The 22,674-nt window shown below is 44.2% G+C and overlaps 2 protein-coding genes across 2 annotated transcripts in view; one reads left to right on the top strand and one right to left on the bottom strand.

Moving 5' to 3' along the window:
• The window catches only part of DYNC1H1 (dynein cytoplasmic 1 heavy chain 1), a 59,292-nt gene extending 51,543 nt beyond the window's left edge, over positions 1–7,749 (top strand). The window contains exons 66-78 of the mRNA XM_083516613.1: positions 98–209; positions 298–358; positions 452–575; positions 1,123–1,236; positions 1,923–2,093; positions 2,483–2,700; positions 2,802–2,905; positions 3,361–3,572; positions 3,909–4,062; positions 4,577–4,719; positions 6,266–6,434; positions 7,058–7,185; positions 7,299–7,749. Coding sequence (XP_083372739.1) covers positions 98–209; positions 298–358; positions 452–575; positions 1,123–1,236; positions 1,923–2,093; positions 2,483–2,700; positions 2,802–2,905; positions 3,361–3,572; positions 3,909–4,062; positions 4,577–4,719; positions 6,266–6,434; positions 7,058–7,185; positions 7,299–7,427 — 1,839 coding nt within the window. The 3' untranslated portion in view covers positions 7,428–7,749. The remainder of the gene's footprint in view (positions 1–97; positions 210–297; positions 359–451; positions 576–1,122; positions 1,237–1,922; positions 2,094–2,482; positions 2,701–2,801; positions 2,906–3,360; positions 3,573–3,908; positions 4,063–4,576; positions 4,720–6,265; positions 6,435–7,057; positions 7,186–7,298) is intronic.
• A 781-nt stretch (positions 7,750–8,530) lies between these two features.
• On the bottom strand, positions 8,531–21,160 carry LOC310714727 (uncharacterized protein). Its single transcript, XM_083520317.1, has 5 exons — positions 20,969–21,160; positions 20,074–20,144; positions 18,273–18,326; positions 10,225–10,278; positions 8,531–9,215 (listed from the first exon to the last, which is right to left on the bottom strand). Exons 1-5 carry the CDS (start codon positions 21,042–21,044, stop codon positions 8,781–8,783), a joined length of 690 nt encoding a protein of 229 aa, XP_083376443.1. The 5' UTR covers positions 21,045–21,160; the 3' UTR covers positions 8,531–8,780.
• Between the last annotated feature and the right edge of the window lie 1,514 nt (positions 21,161–22,674).

The raw sequence follows: 22,674 nt of genomic DNA, 5'->3' as shown, positions 1-22,674 counted from the left end.
CTGTGGGTGTTGGAAAAAGAAAACCTGCTTTGTCCTGTAACTACCCTAATTCCTTTACCTTTTTCCTTTCCCCCGCCCCACCTTTCTTGGATTTTAGGTGAAGCCTAATACTCCTGTGCTGATGTGCTCAGTGCCCGGCTATGATGCCAGTGGGCGTGTTGAAGACCTTGCTGCCGAGCAAAACACACAGATCACCTCTATTGCTATCGGTGAGACCTTTGGGCATCCTTGTCACTCCAAATGCTGCGGAATGTAGCTTTAAACTCCGCCTCTAAATTGTAAACTTCGTGTTTGCAGGTTCCGCTGAAGGATTTAACCAAGCTGATAAGGCAATCAATACAGCAGTGAAGTCTGGCAGGTAGGCTCTGCTCTGTCTGGCATTTACTCTGGCATTGTACAAATAAGTATACTGGCACTTCTTAATCCATTTTTAAAAAACCATTTCTTCTAGATGGGTCGTGCTAAAGAATGTCCACCTGGCGCCTGGATGGCTGATGCAGCTGGAAAAGAAGCTACATTCTCTTCAGCCTCATGCCTGCTTCAGACTCTTCCTTACAATGGAGATAAATCCCAAAGTAAGCAGCTCGGAAGCAAAATCCTAGTCATTACCTGCATCTTTGCAAGCCTTTTCTTTCTGCACTGTTGTTTCTGGGAGAAGGGTGCCACAGTAAAACAGACACACAGAGATAGTATTCCCCCCACACACACACACCTGTGAGTTCTCTGTCCAGCCTTTTAAAAACCCCATTAACCTTCTCCTCACTAAAATCAACTTTAGAAAATAATAAATTAACTTTTATGCTGATTTTTTTTAAAAAAAGTTTTATTTAAATAAACTACAATGTTTTTATTTAAATAAAACCTCAACGTGGTTTTCTTGAGTGTCTCAATACATTACCTCAGTAAATGGGGACAAAATGAAAAATGTCTAGACGTTCTTTACTCTCTCCTCCGCTTATTATTATTATTATTATTATTATTAACATGAAGATACTTCTTGACACTAGAAGCATGACTCTTTTTAAGATTCAGAATTTGAGCTGGCATAGTCATTTTGCAGAGGTCTGGGAAAGAAGGGGACATCTTTTAGTGCATAATAGTGGGGCTTATTCTGTGTTTTAGGTGCCTGTGAACTTGCTGAGGGCTGGGAGAATCTTTGTCTTTGAACCACCCCCCGGGGTAAAGGCCAACATGTTGAGAACCTTCAGCAGCATTCCAGTGTCCAGAATGTGCAAGGTAAGCTGTCTTCTTATAAACAGAACCTATAGTTAGCCAAAGCATTAGTGGGACAGCATATGGTGGTTCCCAAAAGTGCTAGTGGGGGGGTGGGATCCATCAGAGTTTAGTTTAGAGCCCACCTATTCCCACCTAAAAGGGAGTGCCAGTTACTCATTAATTCTTGCATTGGAAAGATCATCCTCCTGGCCTTTTGACCATTCATTGATTTAAATGAAATAAGTTAAAGCTCCTCCCAGGCCATGTTTCCTTAACACCAAGCTTGCAGAGAGAATGGTGCTGGTCCTCTGCTTCTGCTGACACTCGGGTAGAGCGCAAAGCATCTGAGGAAGGATGGGAGAAGACAGTGCAGAGCTTAAGTAAGCCCCTCTAGCCTGCACAAAGTAGACAAACATTGAGGCAGTCTTTCTGAGGCAACCTAAACGTGTAATATCTACAATGACCAGGCCATCTGTTCTGATTTGATGTCCAAATGCAATACCTTGTGTTCACTAGCACAGTCCTAAGGCTGCCTACTGTGCCTGTTTCCTTTGGCAAACTTGCTCCAGGAGGTTATCCGTAAGATTTTAAAAAATGTACAAAGTAAGGACAAGGGTTTATTCGTCGTAATCTCAAGCATGCAGTTCTTCTCTTGAATGCAATGTAAGAAGAAGAAAAAACATTTCCCCCCCCTCTCTCCTCCTTAGTCACCCAATGAGCGCGCTCGTCTCTATTTCCTTCTTGCTTGGTTCCATGCCATCATTCAAGAGCGTCTCCGATATGCTCCTCTCGGCTGGTCAAAAAAATACGAGTTTGGTGAATCTGATCTAAGATCTGCATGTGATACAGTGGATACATGGCTGGATGACACAGCAAAGGCAAGTGAAGTTGCAGGCGTTCCACTTTACTGCTCTGCCTTAAAGGGAATGTGGCTGGGCTGCTTTCATGAAGGAGAAGTAATTTGTAACAAGTAGGCAAAGCACATTCATAAAACGTATTCATATCCTGCCTTTCCTCAATGGGAGCTCAAGGCAGCATGCATGGTAAGTAAGGCTAAATACTGAATAACTTGTCCAAGATCAGAAAATGGCTACGCTAAGCAAGATTTTGAAACCTGGGTCTCCCTAGTCCTAGATTTTGAAACCTGGGTCTTCCAACATGCTGACCAGCCTACCACACTGGTTCTTAATTTGTAATAATGTTGGCTTTGTAGACTTTTACTGCCCAAAAGCTACCTCCATTACAACAAAACTGTGTACCCCTCCAGGGCCGCCAGAATATCTCTCCTGACAAGATCCCCTGGTCTGCGCTGAAGACCCTGATGGCTCAGTCGATTTACGGAGGACGCATTGATAACGAATTTGACCAGCGTTTATTGAACAGTTTCCTGGAGCGCCTCTTCACCACTTCAAGTTTTGACAGTGAATTCAAATTGGCCTGCAAGGTTGATGGTCATAAAGACATCCAGATGCCAGATGGAATCAGGTACTTAAGTTCTGCCTTTAGTAGTAAGCCTGGGCCCGGTTGGCTCAAACTGCTCAGTGCTGTGGACCACGTGGTCATTACCTGCCGTTTTGTCTCGACAGGCGTGAAGAATTTGTCCAGTGGGTTGAGTTGCTGCCAGATACGCAAACACCATCCTGGCTCGGGCTTCCAAACAATGCCGAAAAGGTTCTTCTCACCACCCAGGGTAAAAAATGCTTCACTTCAGTAGTTCAGTGTTAACCGGAGTCTAAACAATATTTGCTAAACCACACAAGATTCCGTAAAGAAGCTTGCAAATGTTGCATTGGTTACTACGGAATTAGCTGGGTTTAAAAAAATTAACGGATTAGTGCAGCATGAATCTCATGAACCAAATTTAGCCAGATAGGGAGGTTTAAGTGTTGCAGCAGGGATGAATCCTGAAAGCCAAAACTTTACTCACAATCTAATCAGCTGAAGTTATCAGGACCACACTTTGAGGATATGTGGCTGAATGTTATTTGTGAACTGACTAATAGCATAGGATCAAATTCCTAAACTATATGCAGGGCTTTCAAAGCTCAAGGTTGGATTAAAGTTAGCCTGCTTACAGCTAGCACACGTATGTTAATCTTTAACCTTTTTAAAATGCTTAAGCATTTCACACCCTGTACATTTCAGGTATTGATATGATCAGTAAAATGCTGAAAATGCAAATGCTAGAAGATGAGGATGACTTGGCCTATGCTGAGACCGAGAAGAAGGCACGGACAGACTCCACCTCGGATGGTCGGCCAGGTTGGATGCGAACACTACACACCACGGCTTCCAACTGGCTCCACCTCATCCCACAGACACTGAACCACCTGAAACGTACCGTGGAAAATATCAAGGTGGGACACGCAACCTAGTATGTACAGCAGAGCTGGGGAACTTGTTCTGGCCAGATTCTGCTGGACCACAACTCCCATAATCCCTAGCCTTTGCCATACTGGCTGGAGCTGATGAGAGGTAGAGTCCAACCATATGTGGAAGGCTACAGGTTCCCCATCTTAGATGATGGCGGTGATACTTAATTGACAAAATTGTCTTGGTTTCAAAAATCAAAATGTGTAAAGTTACTGATGGTGGTTCTAGGAAGGATAGTGCTGGGATATTCCTGCTCTCACAGCTCAGTTGCCAGGATTTTCTCCACTTACTAACACTTTGCTCTTCCTTTGGAAACCAAGGATCCTTTGTTCAGATTCTTTGAGAGAGAAGTGAAGATGGGAGCCAAACTCCTTCAGGACGTTCGTCAAGATCTTGCAGATGTGGTTCAAGTGTGCGAGGGGAAGAAGAAGCAGACCAACTATCTGCGGACGCTTATTAATGAACTAGTGAAAGGTGAGCTATTCTAAACGATTGTTTAAAGCGCACACACACAGCTTCCTGAATTAAGATGCTGCTGAAAGAAAGAAAACGGAAGGTCTAAGGAGGTCTCTTTCTTAGCTGTGGTGTTGTGCATATGGGATGGGATTAAACCAAGTACCTACATTCAGCTAAACCTGATGGCAAATCATAAATCCATCTTGGTGGTTGTTTCCCCCACACACACATGTTACAGAATCCCATCCATAGATTCTGCAGTCGCTGGTGCTTAATTTAGTATCTTTCCATTTTACACACAAGAATTTTCAGTGTAAATGTTGAGTGTTTGGAAGTTAACATAAATGCCATGATGAAGTAATTTAATTGCTGTAATTACTGTCTGGTTTTTGTTGTTTCTGTGCGTGTGTTTCTTTTTTTAATGTGTTCAGGATTTGCTTATAGGGAAACTATCAATGAAGGAGAGAGACCATCCAGTTGTGACTAGTCTTTTGCTCCCAAAAAGTACAGCGTTTTTATACTTTCTCTCTAGGCATCTTGCCTCGCAGCTGGTCTCACTACACTGTGCCTGCTGGCATGACGGTCATCCAATGGGTGTCTGACTTCAGTGAGCGCATTAAGCAGCTACAGAGCATCTCCCAGGCAGCTGCTGCAGGTGGAGCAAAAGAACTGAAGGTAGGCAATAGAGTGTTTTGTAGCGGTTGAATTCAGTACCGGTAATGTGAGAATACACATGAGATGAGTTTCAACTCCTCTGACTTTTATGTGAAATATGAAGACTACATCAGGGGTGGAAAAGCATGTTCCTTGGAGAAGATAGAGGATAATAAATACACTCAGCTCATTGCTAGGGAAGCAGTGAAGCCCTGGTTCTGTAACCCTTCTACTGATGAAGTCTCTTCCATAGTTTTCCAAGCACCGCTTTTTTAGTTACGTACAATGCTGTCATCGTATGAATCACATCTCACCATAACAGTGATATATACGTGCTTGTGTAGCATATTCTCATATGCTGTTTGAGAAGGGGTTGAATACAGCATATCCTCATTTTTAGCGCTTCTAAGGAAGTGTGGGTGTCTGTATTTCCATTCACACAGATCTGCTTAAATCCATGGGATTTTGTGGGGCTGGTGAGGCCAGTAGCTTCCAGGGTCAGAGGGAAGGCAGAAAGCGCTTCCCTGTCAGTAGCTAAACTGCTCAGACCCTGAGGATGCAGAGGATGCACCTAAAATGATTGGGCAAAGAGAGATAAGAAGAAGTCTGTATATGACTCACCAGCAGGCCTGGGCAATATGTCACCTAGGACCGGTATGAGCAGCAGACTGCGATGTTGGTTTCACTCAGTGGTATATCGCTGGTGAGCCACCGCTCCCGAGTCCCTCTGCTAGCAGCATCTGCTGGAGGGAGTCAAGAGTTTCTTCCTCCAGCGGGCGCTGCTAGCAGAGGGACTCGGGAGCGACGGCAGTTTCACCAGTGGTAATATCACTGAGTGAAACCGCCATCCCACTCTGCCCTCATATGACGGAGAGGGGAGAAACAAGCTGTATCAGAGAGGCATTGATACAGTCTGTTCCTCCCTCTGCATCTTTAATCTGCTCAACTGAGGAGTGTGCAGCTGCCCCTTGCCTCAGTCGAGCAGTTAAAGGAGCCCTGACGTCCTGTGCATGGATGGTGAGAGCACTGGGCCTGTCTCAGCTTGGGGGGAGGAAGAAACCTCCCCTCCCCTCAGCTGAGCGGCGAAAATGAGCTGCATTGTCCCAGCCTGCGAGCCTGAAACCGCCTCAGTTCTTGAGGTGAGAACGGGGGCAATTCCACCTGGTGTCTCGCGGGCAGAGGCCAATGCATCTTGCTTTTTCAACATCACGGTATACAGTGGTACCTCTGCTTACGAACTTAATTCGTTCCAGAGGTCCGTTCTTAACCTGAGGTAACACTTTAGCTAATGGGGCCTCCTGCGCTGCTGCCACACAAATTCTGTTCTCATTCTGAAGCAAAGATCTTAACCCAAGGTACTATTTCTGGGTTAGCGGAGTCTGTAACCTGAAGCGTCTGTAACCCGAGGTACCACTGTATCGCCAAACCACGATGTTTGGCTGGGGATACACCGTGATGTTGAAAGGCCAATATCACCCAGCCCTGCTCACCAGGTCTTCACCTGCAGGCCTCTGGTACTGATCCAATGAATCAAGTTGTGTCAAACAAACTCTGCTTTGCTTAACAGAACATCCATGTATGCCTGGGAGGCCTATTTGTACCTGAGGCCTACATCACAGCTACAAGGCAGTACGTGGCTCAAGCCAACAGCTGGTCTCTTGAAGAACTCTGCCTAGAAGTCAACGTTACAACAACTCAGAACGCAGTGTTGGATGCTTGCAGTTTTGGAGTAACAGGTTAGTTGGAGCTACTGTCTCAAGGGTGACGTGGAGGAAATACTCTTCATGCTGAAACATTCCAGTTTCTTAATGGGTTAAAACAACATACAGAGTATACAGTGGCAAAGTAATTTTGTGTGCAAAAGATCATGAAGTTAGATTGCACATGAATTCAGTTGTGCTGAAGTGGTGTTCCATTAACATTTTGGGGGTATGGGTGGCAGATCTGCATCTTACACCTCTTCCGGGGTTTTTAATGGAGACAGGTGTGTGCCACAGTGGCTGTGGCAAGGATTCCAGGTATCTGCAGATTCCTTTGGCTTCATGTATGCAGTTAGGTGATATTGCATTCTGTCCATGCCAAGATCAGACAAATTTCCAAGACTAGCTGCCATGCATGTATGAAATCCAGGCCTCCTGAAGTGAACACATACTCAATTGGAGGTTTTTAAGCAGAGGTAGGATGGCCATCTGTCATAGTTACTTGAGTTGAGATGACTCTCGGGGTCCCTTCCAACTCTACAATTCTATGTGCTTCGCTTCTAAGGAGACTTTGTATAAAATGGTGAATCCACAAAATAACAGACTTTAATATACTTCATGGCTGACGTTTAAACATCCCTCTCTTTTTAACTCAATAGGCCTGAAGCTTCAGGGAGCCACATGCAATAACAACAAGCTGTCGCTTTCCAATGCTATTTCAACGGTTTTGCCCATAACTCAGCTTCGCTGGATCAAACAGACAAATGCTGATAAAAAGTCTAATGTGGTAAGTAATGTGATCTGTTGAGTCTTGTGCTTTTCAGTCGTACATGCTGTTTATGCTCTCCTCGTGATTTACTTCCTCCTCTTCACCTTGTACTGAACCTGTTTGTTTTGCAGGTGACATTACCTGTTTATCTGAACTTCACTCGTGCTGATCTGATCTTCACGGTTGACTTTGAAATTGCTACCAAGGAAGACCCTCGTAGCTTCTATGAACGTGGCGTGGCTGTCCTGTGTACTGAGTAAAAAAGGAACCTGTAACCAGTATTCAAGCATTTTTGCATCTCGAATCTAGTTCTAGAAGGCTGTTTTAACACTGCAAAGCATAGTTATGTTGTCAAATGGTTATGTAGAGGAGAGTAAGAGTGATGTATCTGAAACATGCTTAGATGTTGACTGTTGGACTTGCAAGGCATAGTTAGGTTTTCAGATGGCTGTATAGAGGTGGCTAGGAAAGATTTCTGTTTGAAAAGTACCTGGAAAGACTTGTCAGAAGGATTTGTTGTTTTTGGATTGTTCTAGATTTGTGTACTAATGTCAGATGCTTAAATAAAACTTTACAGCACGATTTCTTGTTTTGTGGGGGTTTTTTCAGTGCCTTAATTCACTTGTCATGAGAATAAACCAACAAAAGAGAGAGGTCTGTATACACTAAGGATTGCAGTACACTTACTTTTTGATCTATCTTGAAATAGCCTCTATAGCAGGAGAGAGACCACACTGAGGTGCTAGCTTGAGTTGTATAGTCCATCTGTAGAATGTGGTCTGCCATTTGGCAACCTGATAGCTTGGGCTAAATTTATTCTTTCAGTTCAGCTTTTACAGTATGTATTTCAAAACAGGCTCTAGAACAAGCTTGCCTTCCAACTCTTGTTGGATTCCCATCAACCCCAGTAAGCAAGACCAATGGTTGGGAATTGTTCTAGTCAAAAACAACTGGAGGGCAACAGATTGGGGGGCCGCTTTTCTAGAGCTATTTATTTCGTTATCTATAATCTGTGAGCCACCTTCAGGGAGGCTCGCAATAATAAAACTGCACTAAAATAATTTAAAACAACACTATGGCCTATTGCACACATCAAGTTAGCAAGGTGAAGAAAGCTCAGTTAAGTGGGAAAAGGGGGCATCAGCTGCTTCTGGCACAATGGCTGGCGAATACTGCTATTTCAGTGGGGTGCAAGAAATGTATGGTGTTACTGAGATTTCTGCACTAAAGGGGTAACAATTGTTCTTTGTAAATTCTCTGTGATTTGGTATCTTCCAAACTGCCTTTATTACCAGGCGACTGACACTAGCAAAGCCAGGAGTAGCAAGGCAGTCAGTTGGGGATTAGGACATAGATGGTTCTCACAAACACTACTTCCTCACTGATAAGACAGAAATCATCTTCTAGTATGAACTTCCTTTTTAGTGCTACGTGTTCCTAACTTTCCATAACTTTTGTGATTACCTTTTTTGTGTAATGTGGCCTTGCAAGAACAATGAAGTGCTTAAATGTTAAAAAGACTTGCACACGTGTGGGCTCCACCTAATTTATTTTAACAACAGGCATTGTTTTCACACACGGACATAGGTAGATTGCAGTTAGGCTACACGAACTCAAGTCATCCGCAATATTTTCCTTGGCGTTTCTCCAGCACTGTCTAGGACAGCCCTCCCTTCCTTCCTCTTGACCTTAAGAATTTCACGCAGATTATCACAATCGGCCAGCATCGGGTGTAGCACAAAACCACAAGGTGATTTTTCAGAGAGAACAGCACGCTTTGAATGACCTGGCCCAGGAAACCAGGAAGGTTCTGTGGTCATCTGCAATACTTCTGCTGCTTCAATCAGCTGAGGTTCATCCTCACGAGTTACAATTAGAGGGATTTCCATGGGTGTGAAGGCAGAGAGGGGTTCTGGGCCTTCTGAAAGAACACTCTCTTCCATGCTCAGATGCTTCAGAAAGATCACCCTACTGGACTCAAGGGAGCCCAAAGCACTGCTGGAGTTGCCTGAGATTTCTTCATCATCACCATCATAAGGATCCACGAACTAAAGCAACAGACACAGCAAAAGACTTTACTTAACAAGAGGGAAAGTTCCTTCTCAGCAGCCAACTTTCGGGAAAGAGTCTCTGAAACTAGACAGGATCAAGTTGCACAGCCCAGATTTGCACATAACGCTTAAGCTGTGATTTGTTTAGCCCAAGCTAAGGTGGTTTGTTTCAACATCTGAAACCAGCTCAGAATGCTAATGGTGGTTTCTTAAAACAACCCAATATGTGGCACCAATATCCAACTAAAAAGTTCTGCCAATGCAAGGACTTTTGTGGTCAGTCTTGTTTAACCATGATTTGTTTGGCCACCCTACCCAGATGCTACAGAGTCACGGGGCAAGGGCAGCTGAAACCAAGCTTTGGAAAACTAAGCTGTGGCTCATTTGCTAGCCTGTGAGATAACTTGTGTTTTTTTAAACAAACTGGTTAAAACATTCACACTTAGTGGCTTTGCGTTGCGTGTTAATGATATAAAGAGCTGTTGCATTAATCTGATGCATTAATCAGAGAATGAACTACTACTAAATAGTCAACCTTGGATAACTTCGGAAAAATTCCACCCTGATCTAAGCCTAACGGTGGAAGCAAGAATGTATCCCACTTTAATAATACAATATAGTACAGGCACCTGTTGAATGCATTTTTGTTTGAAAGCACATTCTGCAGATGTATTCATGAAAGTGGAGTGGTGCCAAAGCTGGCAAAGCAAAATTCCATTGGAGGGCAGAGAATAGATACTAAAAACTGTAAGAGTAGATTGGAGGAAAGATTAGTAAGACATTTCTTTTGACAGAATTATTAGAAGTTGCTGAAAAATTTTGGATATTGGGATGCAGAAAGGGGAGGTATGGGGGAGTCCGAGAAACAAGGTCTATGAAATGAAGGTTACGAAGTTATGCATGTTTGTATGTCTTTTTACATGTTTGTATTGTGTTTTAAAAAACTTTGTAAAATCAATAAAAATTTATTTAAAAAAAAAAAAGAGAATAGATACTAAAAACTTACTTGAAGTTTTGTTCTCTCCCGGGATCCTGCCAAAAGCGCACTCTTGGGCGGCACCTGTTTTGGATAAGACACTTTCTGATGTGTATATAGCGCATGGTTAAAGCCTGACTGCTCAAAGCTTAGCACATTCAAACTCTGCAGGTTCACTGTGTGCATGTGCTCCCAGCTGCCCCTATATACCAGGAACAGTTTGGAGTTTTAGCTAGCTGCCTCTAGCAAAATAATTGCCCCTGTTTTACAATTTGGGAGGGTGTTTTCAAAATGTTTCTGTAAGATGCAAGAGTTGCCATTCTTCAGCACTTGTCTGCACTTCCCCTTGCCATCTAGAATGGGGGTAAATCTAGGCATGGGGAGCAAGTGCGCCTTATCTCTAGTGCAGATGCAAGGGCATTAAGGTACCATTAAGGTACACATATGGGACGCGGGTGGCGCAGTGGGTGAAACCACAGAGCCTAGGACTTGCTGATCAGAAGGTCGGCGGTTCGAATCCCCGTGATGGGGTGAGCTCCCATTGCTTGGTCCCTGCTCCTGCCAACCTAGCAGTTCGAAAGCATGTCGAAGTGCAAGTAGATAAATAGGTACCGCTCCAGCGGGAAGGTAAACGGCGTTTCCGTGTGCTGCTCTGGTTCGCCAGAAGCCGCTTAGTCATGCTGGCCACATGACCCGGAAGCTGTACGCCGGCTCCCTTGGCCAATAAAGCAAGATGAGCGCCGCAACTCCAGAGTCGGCCACGACTGGGCCTAATGGTCAAGGGTCCCTTTACCTTTAAGGTACACATTCTCTACTTTCGCATTCTTTAGCTAGTGATTTTGACCTCTTGATAAGGTACTCTGAATACCTCCTTTTTCCAACAAGCCCTTTAAAGTGCAGATTTGTATCCCTGTCTGTGCTCACCTATACAGCTACAAATATATCTTAAGTGCATTATCCAAAGTGACACTAGATGATGAGCCAAATGCAAATTCAATATATATTTTAAAACTTTTTTAATAGCATTTTCACAGCATTTTTTGATATGTGTCTAGATTCCACCTGTATCTGCATCGGATACAAAGTTGATGCTGCAAATCATTATGAGATGTTTCATAGCTAACAGTTCATTAAAATACTCTACTACAATGGCATTGCTAGCTGAAAGAACAAAATCCCTTATTGCATTCAAATTCAGTGCAGGGCAGGCTATGTCCAACAGCAGCCCAATGCAACAAGCAGACGCCATAAAAGACCCTTCCACAAACTGTAGGCAGCCTGAGCTGGATTCAGGCTCTTGTCTCCAATTCTGTATTCTGTAATCCAGGGGCTGGATTCGGCCCAATCACCTTCTAAAGCTGGCCTGCGGACGGTCTGAGAATCAGTGTGTTTTTACATGAGTAGAATGTGTGCTTTTATTTAAAATGCATCTCTGGGTTATTTGTGGGGCATAGGAATTCGTTCATTTCTCCCCCCCAAAAATATAGTCCAGCACCCCACAAGGTCTGAGGGACAGTGGACTGGCCCCCTGCTGAAAAAGTTTGCTGACCCCTGGACTGTGCTCTGCTTTCAAGGGAGGCCTTTGCTGCTTAGTACTGTATTTGCTTTTCTGCTATAGTGTACGTGTATTGGCCAGCGGCAACCTTGAAGATAAGTGCTAGCCAGTCTAAGTACACAACCAAATGCACAGCAACCCAAAGATACAAAACGCTTGGCTAAAAGCTTCACTTTCTGGAGCCCAAAGGCAAAATGTAATTTAATAGCCTCGTGGAAACACATTATACTGCCCTTTTAAGATAACCACTTATCAATTGCTTTCCATAAGGTGTTTTGGGAGATAGTTAGGAGCAATCTGTACCAGGGAATAAGCAGGCACTGGAGCAGGCAAAGTGCTTAACCTGCTTCCATGTTATCACTGGGTGGGGGGGGGGGAGGAATTCCTAATTCAGCTCAACCAGCAGAGCAAAGACTCGGCAGAAGAGTTCTGTGACCTGGAGCTTAGAGCTTATTTCTCAATTGTTTGCTAGTAGAAGGTGCAAATAAATGCATCAGAATTCATCTGCGTGACCAAGAGGAGCCTCATGCAACGTTGAGATGAAAGAAGTTGTTTCAGGTTGCTAAGCATTTATAAGTCACTTTGGGTCACTTTTTTATTTTAGAAAAGCAACTAATGAATAATGATACTAATAATCTAGTATCGGTGCCAAGTCTCTCGCACTGCAAAGCTGGTCGCTCAGAGGGCTGGGCGTGATGATGCCACAAGATGGTACCTCATGATGCCATAGGGTTGCCAACTCTTAAGAGAGAGAAAACGGATGCAAAAAGCAAGGGATGTGGCCCAGTTGAATGGAGATGAAACCAAACAACATTCTGCAGGTGGAAATAACAGGGTTCTTTGGGGTTTTGGCTGCAGGGTGGGGAGAATGCTACAAATTTTCATTTTGGGGGGCAGGGGGGGAATGTTCTCTGTTTTAGGATATATATTTTTTAAGTCACATTTTAAAATACTACTGCAAAACTCCTAGACCCAAAATTCAAAGGAAGGAGGTGGTCTTATAGATGAACATAATAATAATAATAATAATAATAATAATAATAATAATAATAATAATAATAATAATAATTTATTATTTATACCCCGCCCATCTGGCTGGGCTTCCCCAGCCACTCTGGGCGGCTTCCAAAAGAATATTAAAATACTATAATACATCAAACATTAAAAGCTTCCCGAAACAGGGCTGCCTTCAGATGTCTTCTAAAAGCCTGGTAGTTGTTCTCTTTGACATCTGGTGGGAGGGCGTTCCACAGGGAAGGCCCTCTGCCTGGTTCCCTGTAACTTGGCTTCTCACAGTGAGGGAACTGCCAGAAGGCCCTTGGCGCTGGACCTCAGTGTCTGGGCAGAACGATGGGGGTGGAGACGCTCCTTCAGATATATGACATTTAAACTTGCTGTCCTGAGCATTTGACTGCAGAAAATCAGAGTCTCAGGAGCCAAAGCCTAGGACTCGACAACCCGAACTGTGTATGTCTATGTCAGGGGTCAGCAAGGTTTACCTCGCATGGGCCGGTTCACTCCAGCGGAGATCCCTCCATGGGCTGGATTGTGAGCGCCCACGCCCGCAATTTTCAGCATGTGCGCAGACGCGATTTTCAGCACTGCGGAAGCGAGGCGCTGTGCTGGTTTAGCTCAGTGCGCGGGGACTCGCCGAGAGGGTGGCTCAGTTTGGGGGTGGCTCGTGGGCCGGTTAAATGACCCCTGTAGGCCGCTTGTTAGAACTGGATATGGAACAACTGATTGGTTCAAAATTGGGAAAGGAGTACAACAAGGCTGTATATTGTCTCCCTGCTTATTTAACTTATATGCAGAATTCATCATGCGAAAGGCTGGGCTGGATGAATCCCTAGCCGGAATTAAGATTGCTGGAAGAAATATCAACAACCTCAGATATGCAGATGACACAACCTTGATGGCAGAAAGTGAGGAGGAATTAAAAAAAACTTTTATTGAGAGTGAAAGAGGAGAGTGCAAAATATGGTCTGAAGCTCAACATCAAAAAAACCAAGATCATGGCCACTGGTCCCATCACCTCCTGGCAAATAGAAGGGGAAGAAATGGAGGTAGTGAGAGATTTTACTTTCTTGGGCTCCATGATCACTGCAGATGGTGACAGCAGCCACAAAATTAAAAGACGCCTGCTTCTTGGGAGAAAAGCAATGACAAATCTAGACAGCATCTTAAAAAGTAGAGACATCACCTTGCCAACAAAGGTCCGTATAGTAAAAGCTATGGTTTTCCCAGTAGTGATGTATGGAAGTGAAAGCTGGACCATAAAGAAGGCTGATCGCTGAAGAATTGATGCTTTTGAATTATGGTGCTGGAGGAGACTCTTGAGAGTCCCATGGACTGCAAGAAGATCAAACCTATCCATTCTTAAGGAAATTAGCCCTGAGTGCTCACTGGAAGGACAGATCGTGAAGCTGAGGCTCCAATACTTTGGCCACCTCATGAGAAGAGAAGACTCCCTGGAAAAGACCCTGATGTTGGGAAAGATGGAGGACACAAGGAGAAGGGGACAACAGAGGACGAGATGGTTGGACAGTGTTCTCGAAGCTACGAACATGGGTTTGACCAAGCTGTGGGAGGCAGTGGAAGACAGGAGTGCATGGCGTGCTCTGGTCCATGGGGTCACGAAGAGTCGGACACGACTAAACGACTAAACAACAACAACAGGCCGCTTGTGGCCCATGGGCCTTAGGATGCCTACCCCTGGTCTATGTCTTTGTGTGCCTGCATGTGACCATCTACCTTCTTTGAAGCGCTAGTCCTATTGAGAGTAGACCCATTGAAATGAATGGACATGGTTAACTTACACTCATTAATTTCAATGCATTCACTCCAAGTTGGGCTTTGTTGAATGCCCACAACCCTACAGGGTGCTCTTCTCCTAACAACGTGCTTCATCTTTAAGTGTTAAAAGTGTTGGGCAACTTCTATTAAATATATATCTTTCATAGGGTATACCCTATATATATATATATATATATATATATATATATATATATATATATGCAGGTTTTGGTGTCTTCGGGTGTCTTCCCGTGTAAGAGTTGGGGTGTCTAGGACACCCCAACTCTTACACGGGAAGACACCCGAAGACACCAAAACCTGCATTCCTGTACCCGTGAAAATCTACGAAAGCATATATATATATATATATATATATATATATATATATATATATTTGCTTTCGTAGATTTTCACGGGTACAGGAATGCAGGTTTTGGTGTCTTCGGGTGTCTTCCCGTGTAAGAGTTGGGGTGTCTAGGCGACGTTTCGACGAGGTCTCACTCGTCATCTTCAGGCTGGTGCTTACGGCTTCTTGTTACTGGAACAGAGCAGGATCTCAGTGTTTGAGTTCCTATAAATACTGTTGAGGGGGTGTGGTGTATTCTGGGCAGAGAGGAAGTTCCCAGGATAGTGTGACTTTTCTTCTTTTGTTCCTTAATTACTTGAGGGATATCTTGAGTGATTTCTTGAGTGATATTCTGAGTACCACTTAGGAGGGTCATTAAGAGTGGATTAGTTGCTAAAGCTTTCGTGTCTTGACCTCCACAACAACCCATGAAACAAACAGTACATAACATATCAGACAGGATCCTCACCTCAACTGAAACCAAAGTACTCTCCAAAGGTTTCAACTTTGCAGTCGCCCCGAGACGCATCCCCACGGAAAACATCATATGCGGAGTCGAAGCTAGCCTAACCAAAATCAACCCAGATGAAGCCAATAAAATCAGACTTGAAGTCACCAACATCCTCTGCTCCAGCAAACCACCCAAAAGCAATTTACACAAAGAAGAACAGAAAGCACTCACCAACCTGAGGAAAGACAACAACATAATCATTCTCCCAGCAGACAAAGGTAATGCCACTGTTGTGATGAACACATCGGACTACCAAGCAAAACTATCAAATCTACTCCAAGACCCCACCTACCAACCTATAAAAACAGATCCCACCACCTATCTGGAAAAAACCACCAAATCCAAAATAAAAGCCTCTCCTATCAGTGAAGAAATCCAGCTAAGAATCATCCCCAGAGAAAAATCATCCAGATGCCCCAAACTCTACGGTCTCCCCAAGATACACAAAGAAGGAACACCACTCAGACCAATAGTCAGCTCCATAGGCTCACCTCTACAAAATCTCGCTAAATTTCTCGCTAAGCAACTTCAGCCCTATGCAGAATCCATCGCTTCACACGTTACTAACTCCTTCCAGTTCATAGAAACAATAAAGAAGCAAAACCTACATCCCGATGACCTACTTGTGAGCTTCGATGTTGTATCTCTCTTCACACAAGTGCCCATTAATGAAGCCTTGACAGCCATCCAAAACAAATACAATCCCCCCGAATACATCCTGGACCTGACCAACCACTGCCTAACCAACACGTACTTCATCCACAATGGACAAAGATACAAACAGATAGAAGGAGCACCTATGGGATCACCCCTCTCACCGGTCATCGCAAATCTGTACATGGAACACTTTGAAACCAATGCTTTAGACAAGTCAGAACACAAACCCAAACTCTGGCTCAGATATGTTGACGACACCTTTGTAATTTGGCCACACGGGAAAGAAAAACTAGATAGCTTCCTCACACATCTCAACAGCCTACACCCCAAAATACAATTCACTATGGAAATAGAAGCCAACAACCAACTTCCCTTCCTTGACGTCCTAATCTACAAAAAACCTGATGGCTCCCTAGGACACACCATCTACCGGAAAAAAACACACACCAACCGCTACTTACATGCACAATCACACCACCACCCTGCACAAATAAACTCCGTAGCCAAGACTCTCATCTCCAGAACCAAACGCCTGGCTGACAAAGACCACTTGACAACTGAGTTACAGAATCTCTCAAATGTGTTAATCGCCAATGGATACCAGCAAAACAGGGTTACGAAGCTAATCCAAAAAGAAACACCCCCCAAAAACCAAGACACAGAAGAAAACAATGGCATGGCCCTCCTTCCTTATATCAAGGGCACTACAGATAAAATTAGCAAAATCCTCCATAAACACAATATCAAAACAGCCTTTTGCACCAACCAAAAAATAGCCAAGATCCTTAGAAACCCCAAAGATAAAATCCAGTTGGAAAACCAAGGGGTCTATGAAATACCCTGCAAAGTCTGCCCAGCCACGTACATTGGACAAACAAACAGACGAATAAATGCACGTATCGCAGAACACAAGAATGCCGTCAAAAAAGAAGAAAAAACTTCCTCTCTTTTCCAACACATGAAAGAAACAGGACACGAAATTAATTTTGCAGATTCCAAATTGCTCTTTAACATGGAACATCACCACAAGAGAATAATCATGGAAGCCATCGAGATAGAGAAACACCCTCACAACATGAACAAGCGTGACGACACGTCCCGCCTGCCAGACATCTGGAAATTAGCCCTCCCCACAAAAACCGACACCAGAACCAGAGGCACACAGAACACCATCACCAATCAACCACACCAGACCCAAACCCAGACCCTCTCCACAGATAAATTACAGACACCATCCAGTAGCCAAACCATAGTGGCACCTCCGGATGCTACACCCCCCTGCAATCCCTACACAGATCTGACTGGCACAGGGCACAAAACCACAGCTCGCCCCTATACACGAAGCCAAGCCAGAGCACAATTAAGTGCAGTACAGCCATCTTCTCAGAAAAACTCTTCACAAGTTCAAGAGGTCAAGACACGAAAGCTTTAGCAACTAATCCACTCTTAATGACCCTCCTAAGTGGTACTCAGAATATCACTCAAGAAATCACTCAAGATATCCCTCAAGTAATTAAGGAACAAAAGAAGAAAAGTCACACTATCCTGGGAACTTCCTCTCTGCCCAGAATACACCACACCCCCTCAACAGTATTTATAGGAACTCAAACACTGAGATCCTGCTCTGTTCCAGTAACAAGAAGCCGTAAGCACCAGCCTGAAGATGACGAGTGAGACCTCGTCGAAACGTCGCCTAGACACCCCAACTCTTACACGGGAAGACACCCGAAGACACCAAAACCTGCATATATATATATATATATACACACACACACACACACACACACACACACACACACACACGCACACACACACTAAATTTACTGGAACAACTTCATCACCACACAAGGCTTTCAAAGGGAAAGCCTTACTTGGGAGTAAATTGAATTCAATAGGACTTAAATCTGACTAGAAATGGTTGGGATTGTGTTGCAATTAAACTTATACAGTGGTACCTCAGGTTAAGTACTTAATTCGTTCCAGAGGTCCATTCTTAACCTGAAACCGTTCTTAACCTGAAGCACCACTTTAGCTAATGGGGCCTCCCGCTGCTGCCGCCACGCTGCCGGAGCATGATTTCTGTTCTCATCCTGAAGCAAAGTTCTTAACCTGAGTTAATATTTCTGGGTTAGCGGAGTCTGTAATCTGAAGTGTATGTAACCCGAGGTACCACTGTATAGCTTTTGGATGGATAAAACTTTGTATCTATATATTACCTCCATGTCGGTATCTGATTCAGATTCACTGCTGTACTCAACAGTACACTTTTGCTGTGAAAGAGAACAGCTGGTGAATACAAGGGGATTTCATTTAATATTCTTAAAACACTTCAGTCCTGCTGCCCGCAACCTTAGCTTCCCAAAAACTTCCCACTGCCAAACACACTAAACGGTCTTCCTCAAGTTTCCCATTCAACACCTGAAAACTATTCACTTTGCCCAGATTTAAACAAACAGGCAGAGTAGTTTGCCATTTGGAGCAATGTGGAGTCACCCTTGTTGCACAGTTCCTACCCATGCATGATGCAATACCGAAATACCGGTGGACAACAAAAGAGGTTTAAAGATGCTGTCAAAGGCAAATCTAAAACAAAATGTAGTATAAGCTCTGATAACTGGGGGGAAACTGGCCTGCAAGTGCTCCAGTTGGAGAACAGCCTTTACCAAAGGTGTCATGGGCTTTGAAGACACTCAAACTCAGGATGAAAGGAAGAAATGTGCTAAGAGGAAGGCATGCTTGGCAAACCCTCACCATGATCAACTCCCACCTGAAAACCTATGTCCCCACTGTGGAAGGACGTGTGGATCCCGAATTGGCCTCCAGTGTCACTTACGAACTCACTGTTAAGACCGTGTTCATGGAAGACAATCTTACTCGGCTACGAGTGATCGCCAAAGAAGATGATGCAATTATTCTTCAGGAAAATTTAGGAAACACAAGGAAGCTGCCTTGTAACATCGGCCCGTCTAACTCAGTACTGCCCACACAGATTGGCAGTGGCTCTCCCAGGTTTCAGATGAGTTGTGGACCTACTATGATGGCTACCAGCAACTGGGAATCACAGGTGAGCCGAGTGCGGTTCTGCTCCTGTCAGTTCGTAGACTTCCCACAGGCAAGTCGCTCCTTCCCGCCATTTTCATGGGTGGAAAGAAGCATGTGTGTGTTTAAAGGGTGGCAATCAAGTGCTGCACCACAGACACTGCCACAAGTGAATTTTAGCGCAACATGGCGGTATTTCAAGCAAAAAGCCTGTGTTCCATAATGCGACAGGGTGTAAGAAATTGGGACTATGACTAGGAAAACCAACGCAATAATCCGCACGTCTGAACACAGCCTATGGGTTTGTACACCCTCTTGTTTACATCCAGGCCCTGCCTGCTGCTGTTTTGTGAAGAATTGTATGCAATCCATATCCTACACCTATCTTGCCATTTTTTTTAATGAAATACTGTGTTTTGATGTGTTTCCCCCCAAAACCACTTTCAATCCAAACTGAGAAAGAGTTTGCATTTTAAATCAGTAACGTGTGCAAAGCCTAGGATTTGCGAGACAAGGGTTCAAATCCCAGCTTGACCCTGAAACTCACTGGGTGACCCCCCTGGGCCAGACCACTGTCTCTCAGCCCAACCCACCTCAGGGGGATAAAATGGGAAGTGGGGGGTCAGAACCATATATGTCACTTGGAGCTCAGGTGTAAAACTGGTGTAGAAATAAATAAATGGAACGTGCACAGGCACAAGCAAATTTTTAAACTTTGTCAAGGATTAAGAGGGGTGCACAATATCAGCTCTAAGGCCTGGTGAGAGGATTACCTCAAGCAGCTCTTGGGGTCTTGCCTCGTCACCTGCAGCCGTTCCCACCTCACATTTCACAGGTGGCTCGACTTAAGCTGCTTCATCCCAGCCACAAGGCTCAGCAGAGCTTACCAGTGCGATCAAAGCCATCCCTAGGTCAGGGGAGGCCACTCCTTGCTAAGTTTTGCTTTTTCAAATCAGCATTTTAAAGTGAAAATCTTACCATGTACTTGTGAGCTAATCGCTCTATCTCATCAGATTTCCCCCCTGGATTCCGAAGATCACATGAATCTACTACAGAAGAAGGGGAAAGTGTTTGGTTAGGGGGGGGGGGGGAAATCAGCTCTTAAACCAGTGAGCGGCTGTGTTTGGCCTCCCTTTTTCTTTCTCAATCTCCTGACATGAATTTAAGCAAATGTGGTATGGAACATCACCTGAGAGGTTTGTATTAGAAACATTTTCAGCTGTTTCTATAAGTGGATCTGTTTTTACGTGTTTCTTGCTTTATGGTCCCGATATATTTGTTTTAGAACTCTATAGTTTATTGTTGTAACTGACCCTGGGACCTTAATGGTAAAGGGCCATCAAGTTTTTAAAAACAGTTTTGAGGATCACTGCTCTTTGACACAGAGGCTGAACTGAACACACAGAAGGTAAAATTCACACCAACTATTTTTTTTTTATTTTTTTACTTTGGAGCAGCACACAGAGCAAAATTTGAGCTCTGTCTTATTTGTTGTACCAATATGCCACGTGAGACTGGCTTTCCAAAATGCATGCTTTTCCATTTGGTTCTATACAAACTGGCAATGCTATCAAAAGACTCCACCCCCAAAAAGTTACCATGAGCTATTTTTTTTTAACGATTCTTTCTCCATCTGTTTAACACTGCTGAGAAGAAGAAGAAAAATAGAGTTACTGTCTGATCCTAGGCCTATGCTCATCAAATTCCATATGAGATACTCCAAATGCAAAGGATTACAGCTTTATAACCCAAATAGCTACACATTACTTGCAAGAAGCTGTTGACCTTATGGGGACTAACGTTTAGCTCAAGTGAATTAGGACAGTTGCAAAATCAGAGCAGGTATTGATACCAGTTCCCTCCATCCCCGTACCTGCCATAAAATTCCCACTTTGGTAAATTTTTCTCCTCTTCCTCCTCTTCCACTTCTTTTCTTCCACAGATGTCATCCTGTCTCCAGTAGCCTTCAGTGTTCTGTGGTCTCACCAGTCACCACCCATAATTATAACCTCAACTACTTGCACCTGACCTCGAAATTTCTATAGGTAGGGATGGTGTTGCATTGTGGTAGCTGAACTGCATGTTAGGATTTGTAGTTAAAGCCCCCCCCAAAAAAAGACCAGGGAGGAAAAGGGGGAGTGGCCTTGGAGAAGGGTGGGGTTTAGCTTTTATTTCAGTTCTGAGTGAGTTGTTGGAAAAATAATATTAAAAAACTAAGCTTTTTTCTCTGCCATTTTGGATTTCTTAAAACAATTTGGTGATGTAGGTGGGACGGCTCGTGTCAGGAGCAAGCCAGCAGTAAATCACACTGTGCAAGTGGAGTTAACTCTTTATCAGCAAAAACACCATTTGTCAGGCCTAATGAGCGTGGCAACTCCTCCTCAATAGGCCTTGCCCCCATGGAGCAGTTGTTGAGACTGAAGTTCCCCAGCTCTCCAGGGTTTCTTCCAAGCAATTGGAGACTGTGTGTGTGCATCATCTCCTCCACCCTTTTCATGCCTCTTCTGGTTCTGGGAAACAACCAGGGAGGGGAGCTTTTTGCAACAGGAAGGGAGGCACCCATTGCTCTTCACCAGCCTGACTTATCTTTGCCTCTTGACTTATCTTGCCCCCCCCCCCGCCCCGCTGCTTCAACTTCTGCCTCTGATTCTAGACTTCTCTCTGCCATAGACTTTTCCCAGCTCACTAAGCCCTGTTGCTCTTCAGCATCCCTCTTATGAAAGGAGGAATCATTTGTTTCTTGCCCTTTGTGACGCAAAAAAGGCTTTCAAGTCCTCCTCACCAAATAAGCAAGAGCCCTTGAAAGACATCGAAGCCAGGTTGACCATGGTGCCACATCACCATTCCAGTTGCCAAATTTTGCACATGGCCACTTTTTAGCTTTGATTGTTTTGTCAGCTCAAAACACACCTATGGCACCATTGGAGGGGAACAGAGAGGAATGAAAGAACTGAGGAAGGCTTCAAACGACAACAAAGAACTTGCAGAAGGAAGAAAAACAGGCAGGGAGAATCAGATAAAAACCGCTGAGAATAATCTGTGGAAATCGGGGAAGGAGAAAATTGATAATCTGATCTGCCTAGGTGTGGTAGGGAGAGCAACTGGAGGAAGAGGCTTGGGGTCCTGCCTGCCACTGCAGTTTGGACCACGTGACCTTCTCCTAGGTTGTGTGGGGGCTGTTGACCCATTGTCTTCTGGACGCCTGCATGCCAACCCGGGGACAAAATGCCTTATTTGAATCCCTGCATCACGTCAAAGTAACATTAACATCGGAGGACATAGATCTGTTCAACTCATCCACACTTTCATTGGTGCTTTCTAGTCACAGGGTCTAGAGAAGCTTTCCCTTTGTCCTGCATTTTCACCAGGAAAACCCACTGTTTACTTCTGAATTGGAACAAATGTCAATTCACAGAAAACCCGATCAGCATTTGTTCCGATTCAGTAGTAAACGGTGGGTGTTCTGGGGGGGACGGGACAAAGGTCTCTCAGACCCTTGACTAGAACTCACGGAACGAAATAAATTGTGGATGAGTCTTTAGTTTAAGAGGGGACAAACAAAAAACAACAACCCTTGAG

Source organism: Podarcis liolepis (genome assembly GCF_965112155.1).
Source record: "Podarcis liolepis genome assembly, chromosome: 1".
Classification (NCBI taxonomy): Eukaryota; Metazoa; Chordata; class Lepidosauria; order Squamata; family Lacertidae; genus Podarcis; species Podarcis liolepis.
Note: the sequence above shows the minus strand (reverse complement) of the source record. Positions and strands in the feature narration are given on the sequence as shown.

Excerpts from the sequence above, each read along its gene's own strand:
- LOC310714727 (XM_083520317.1), bottom strand. The coding sequence starts at position 21,044 with ATGACATCTGTGGAAGAAAAGAAGTGGAAGAGGAGGAAGAGGAGAAAA. Across the intron at positions 20,145-20,968 it reads AAGTGGGAATTTTATGGCAG|TAGATTCATGTGATCTTCGG; the intron begins GTACGGGGATGG and ends CTTCTTCTGTAG. Across the intron at positions 9,216-10,224 it reads GGGAGAGAACAAAACTTCAA|TTCGTGGATCCTTATGATGG; the intron begins GTAAGTTTTTAG and ends CTGTTGCTTTAG.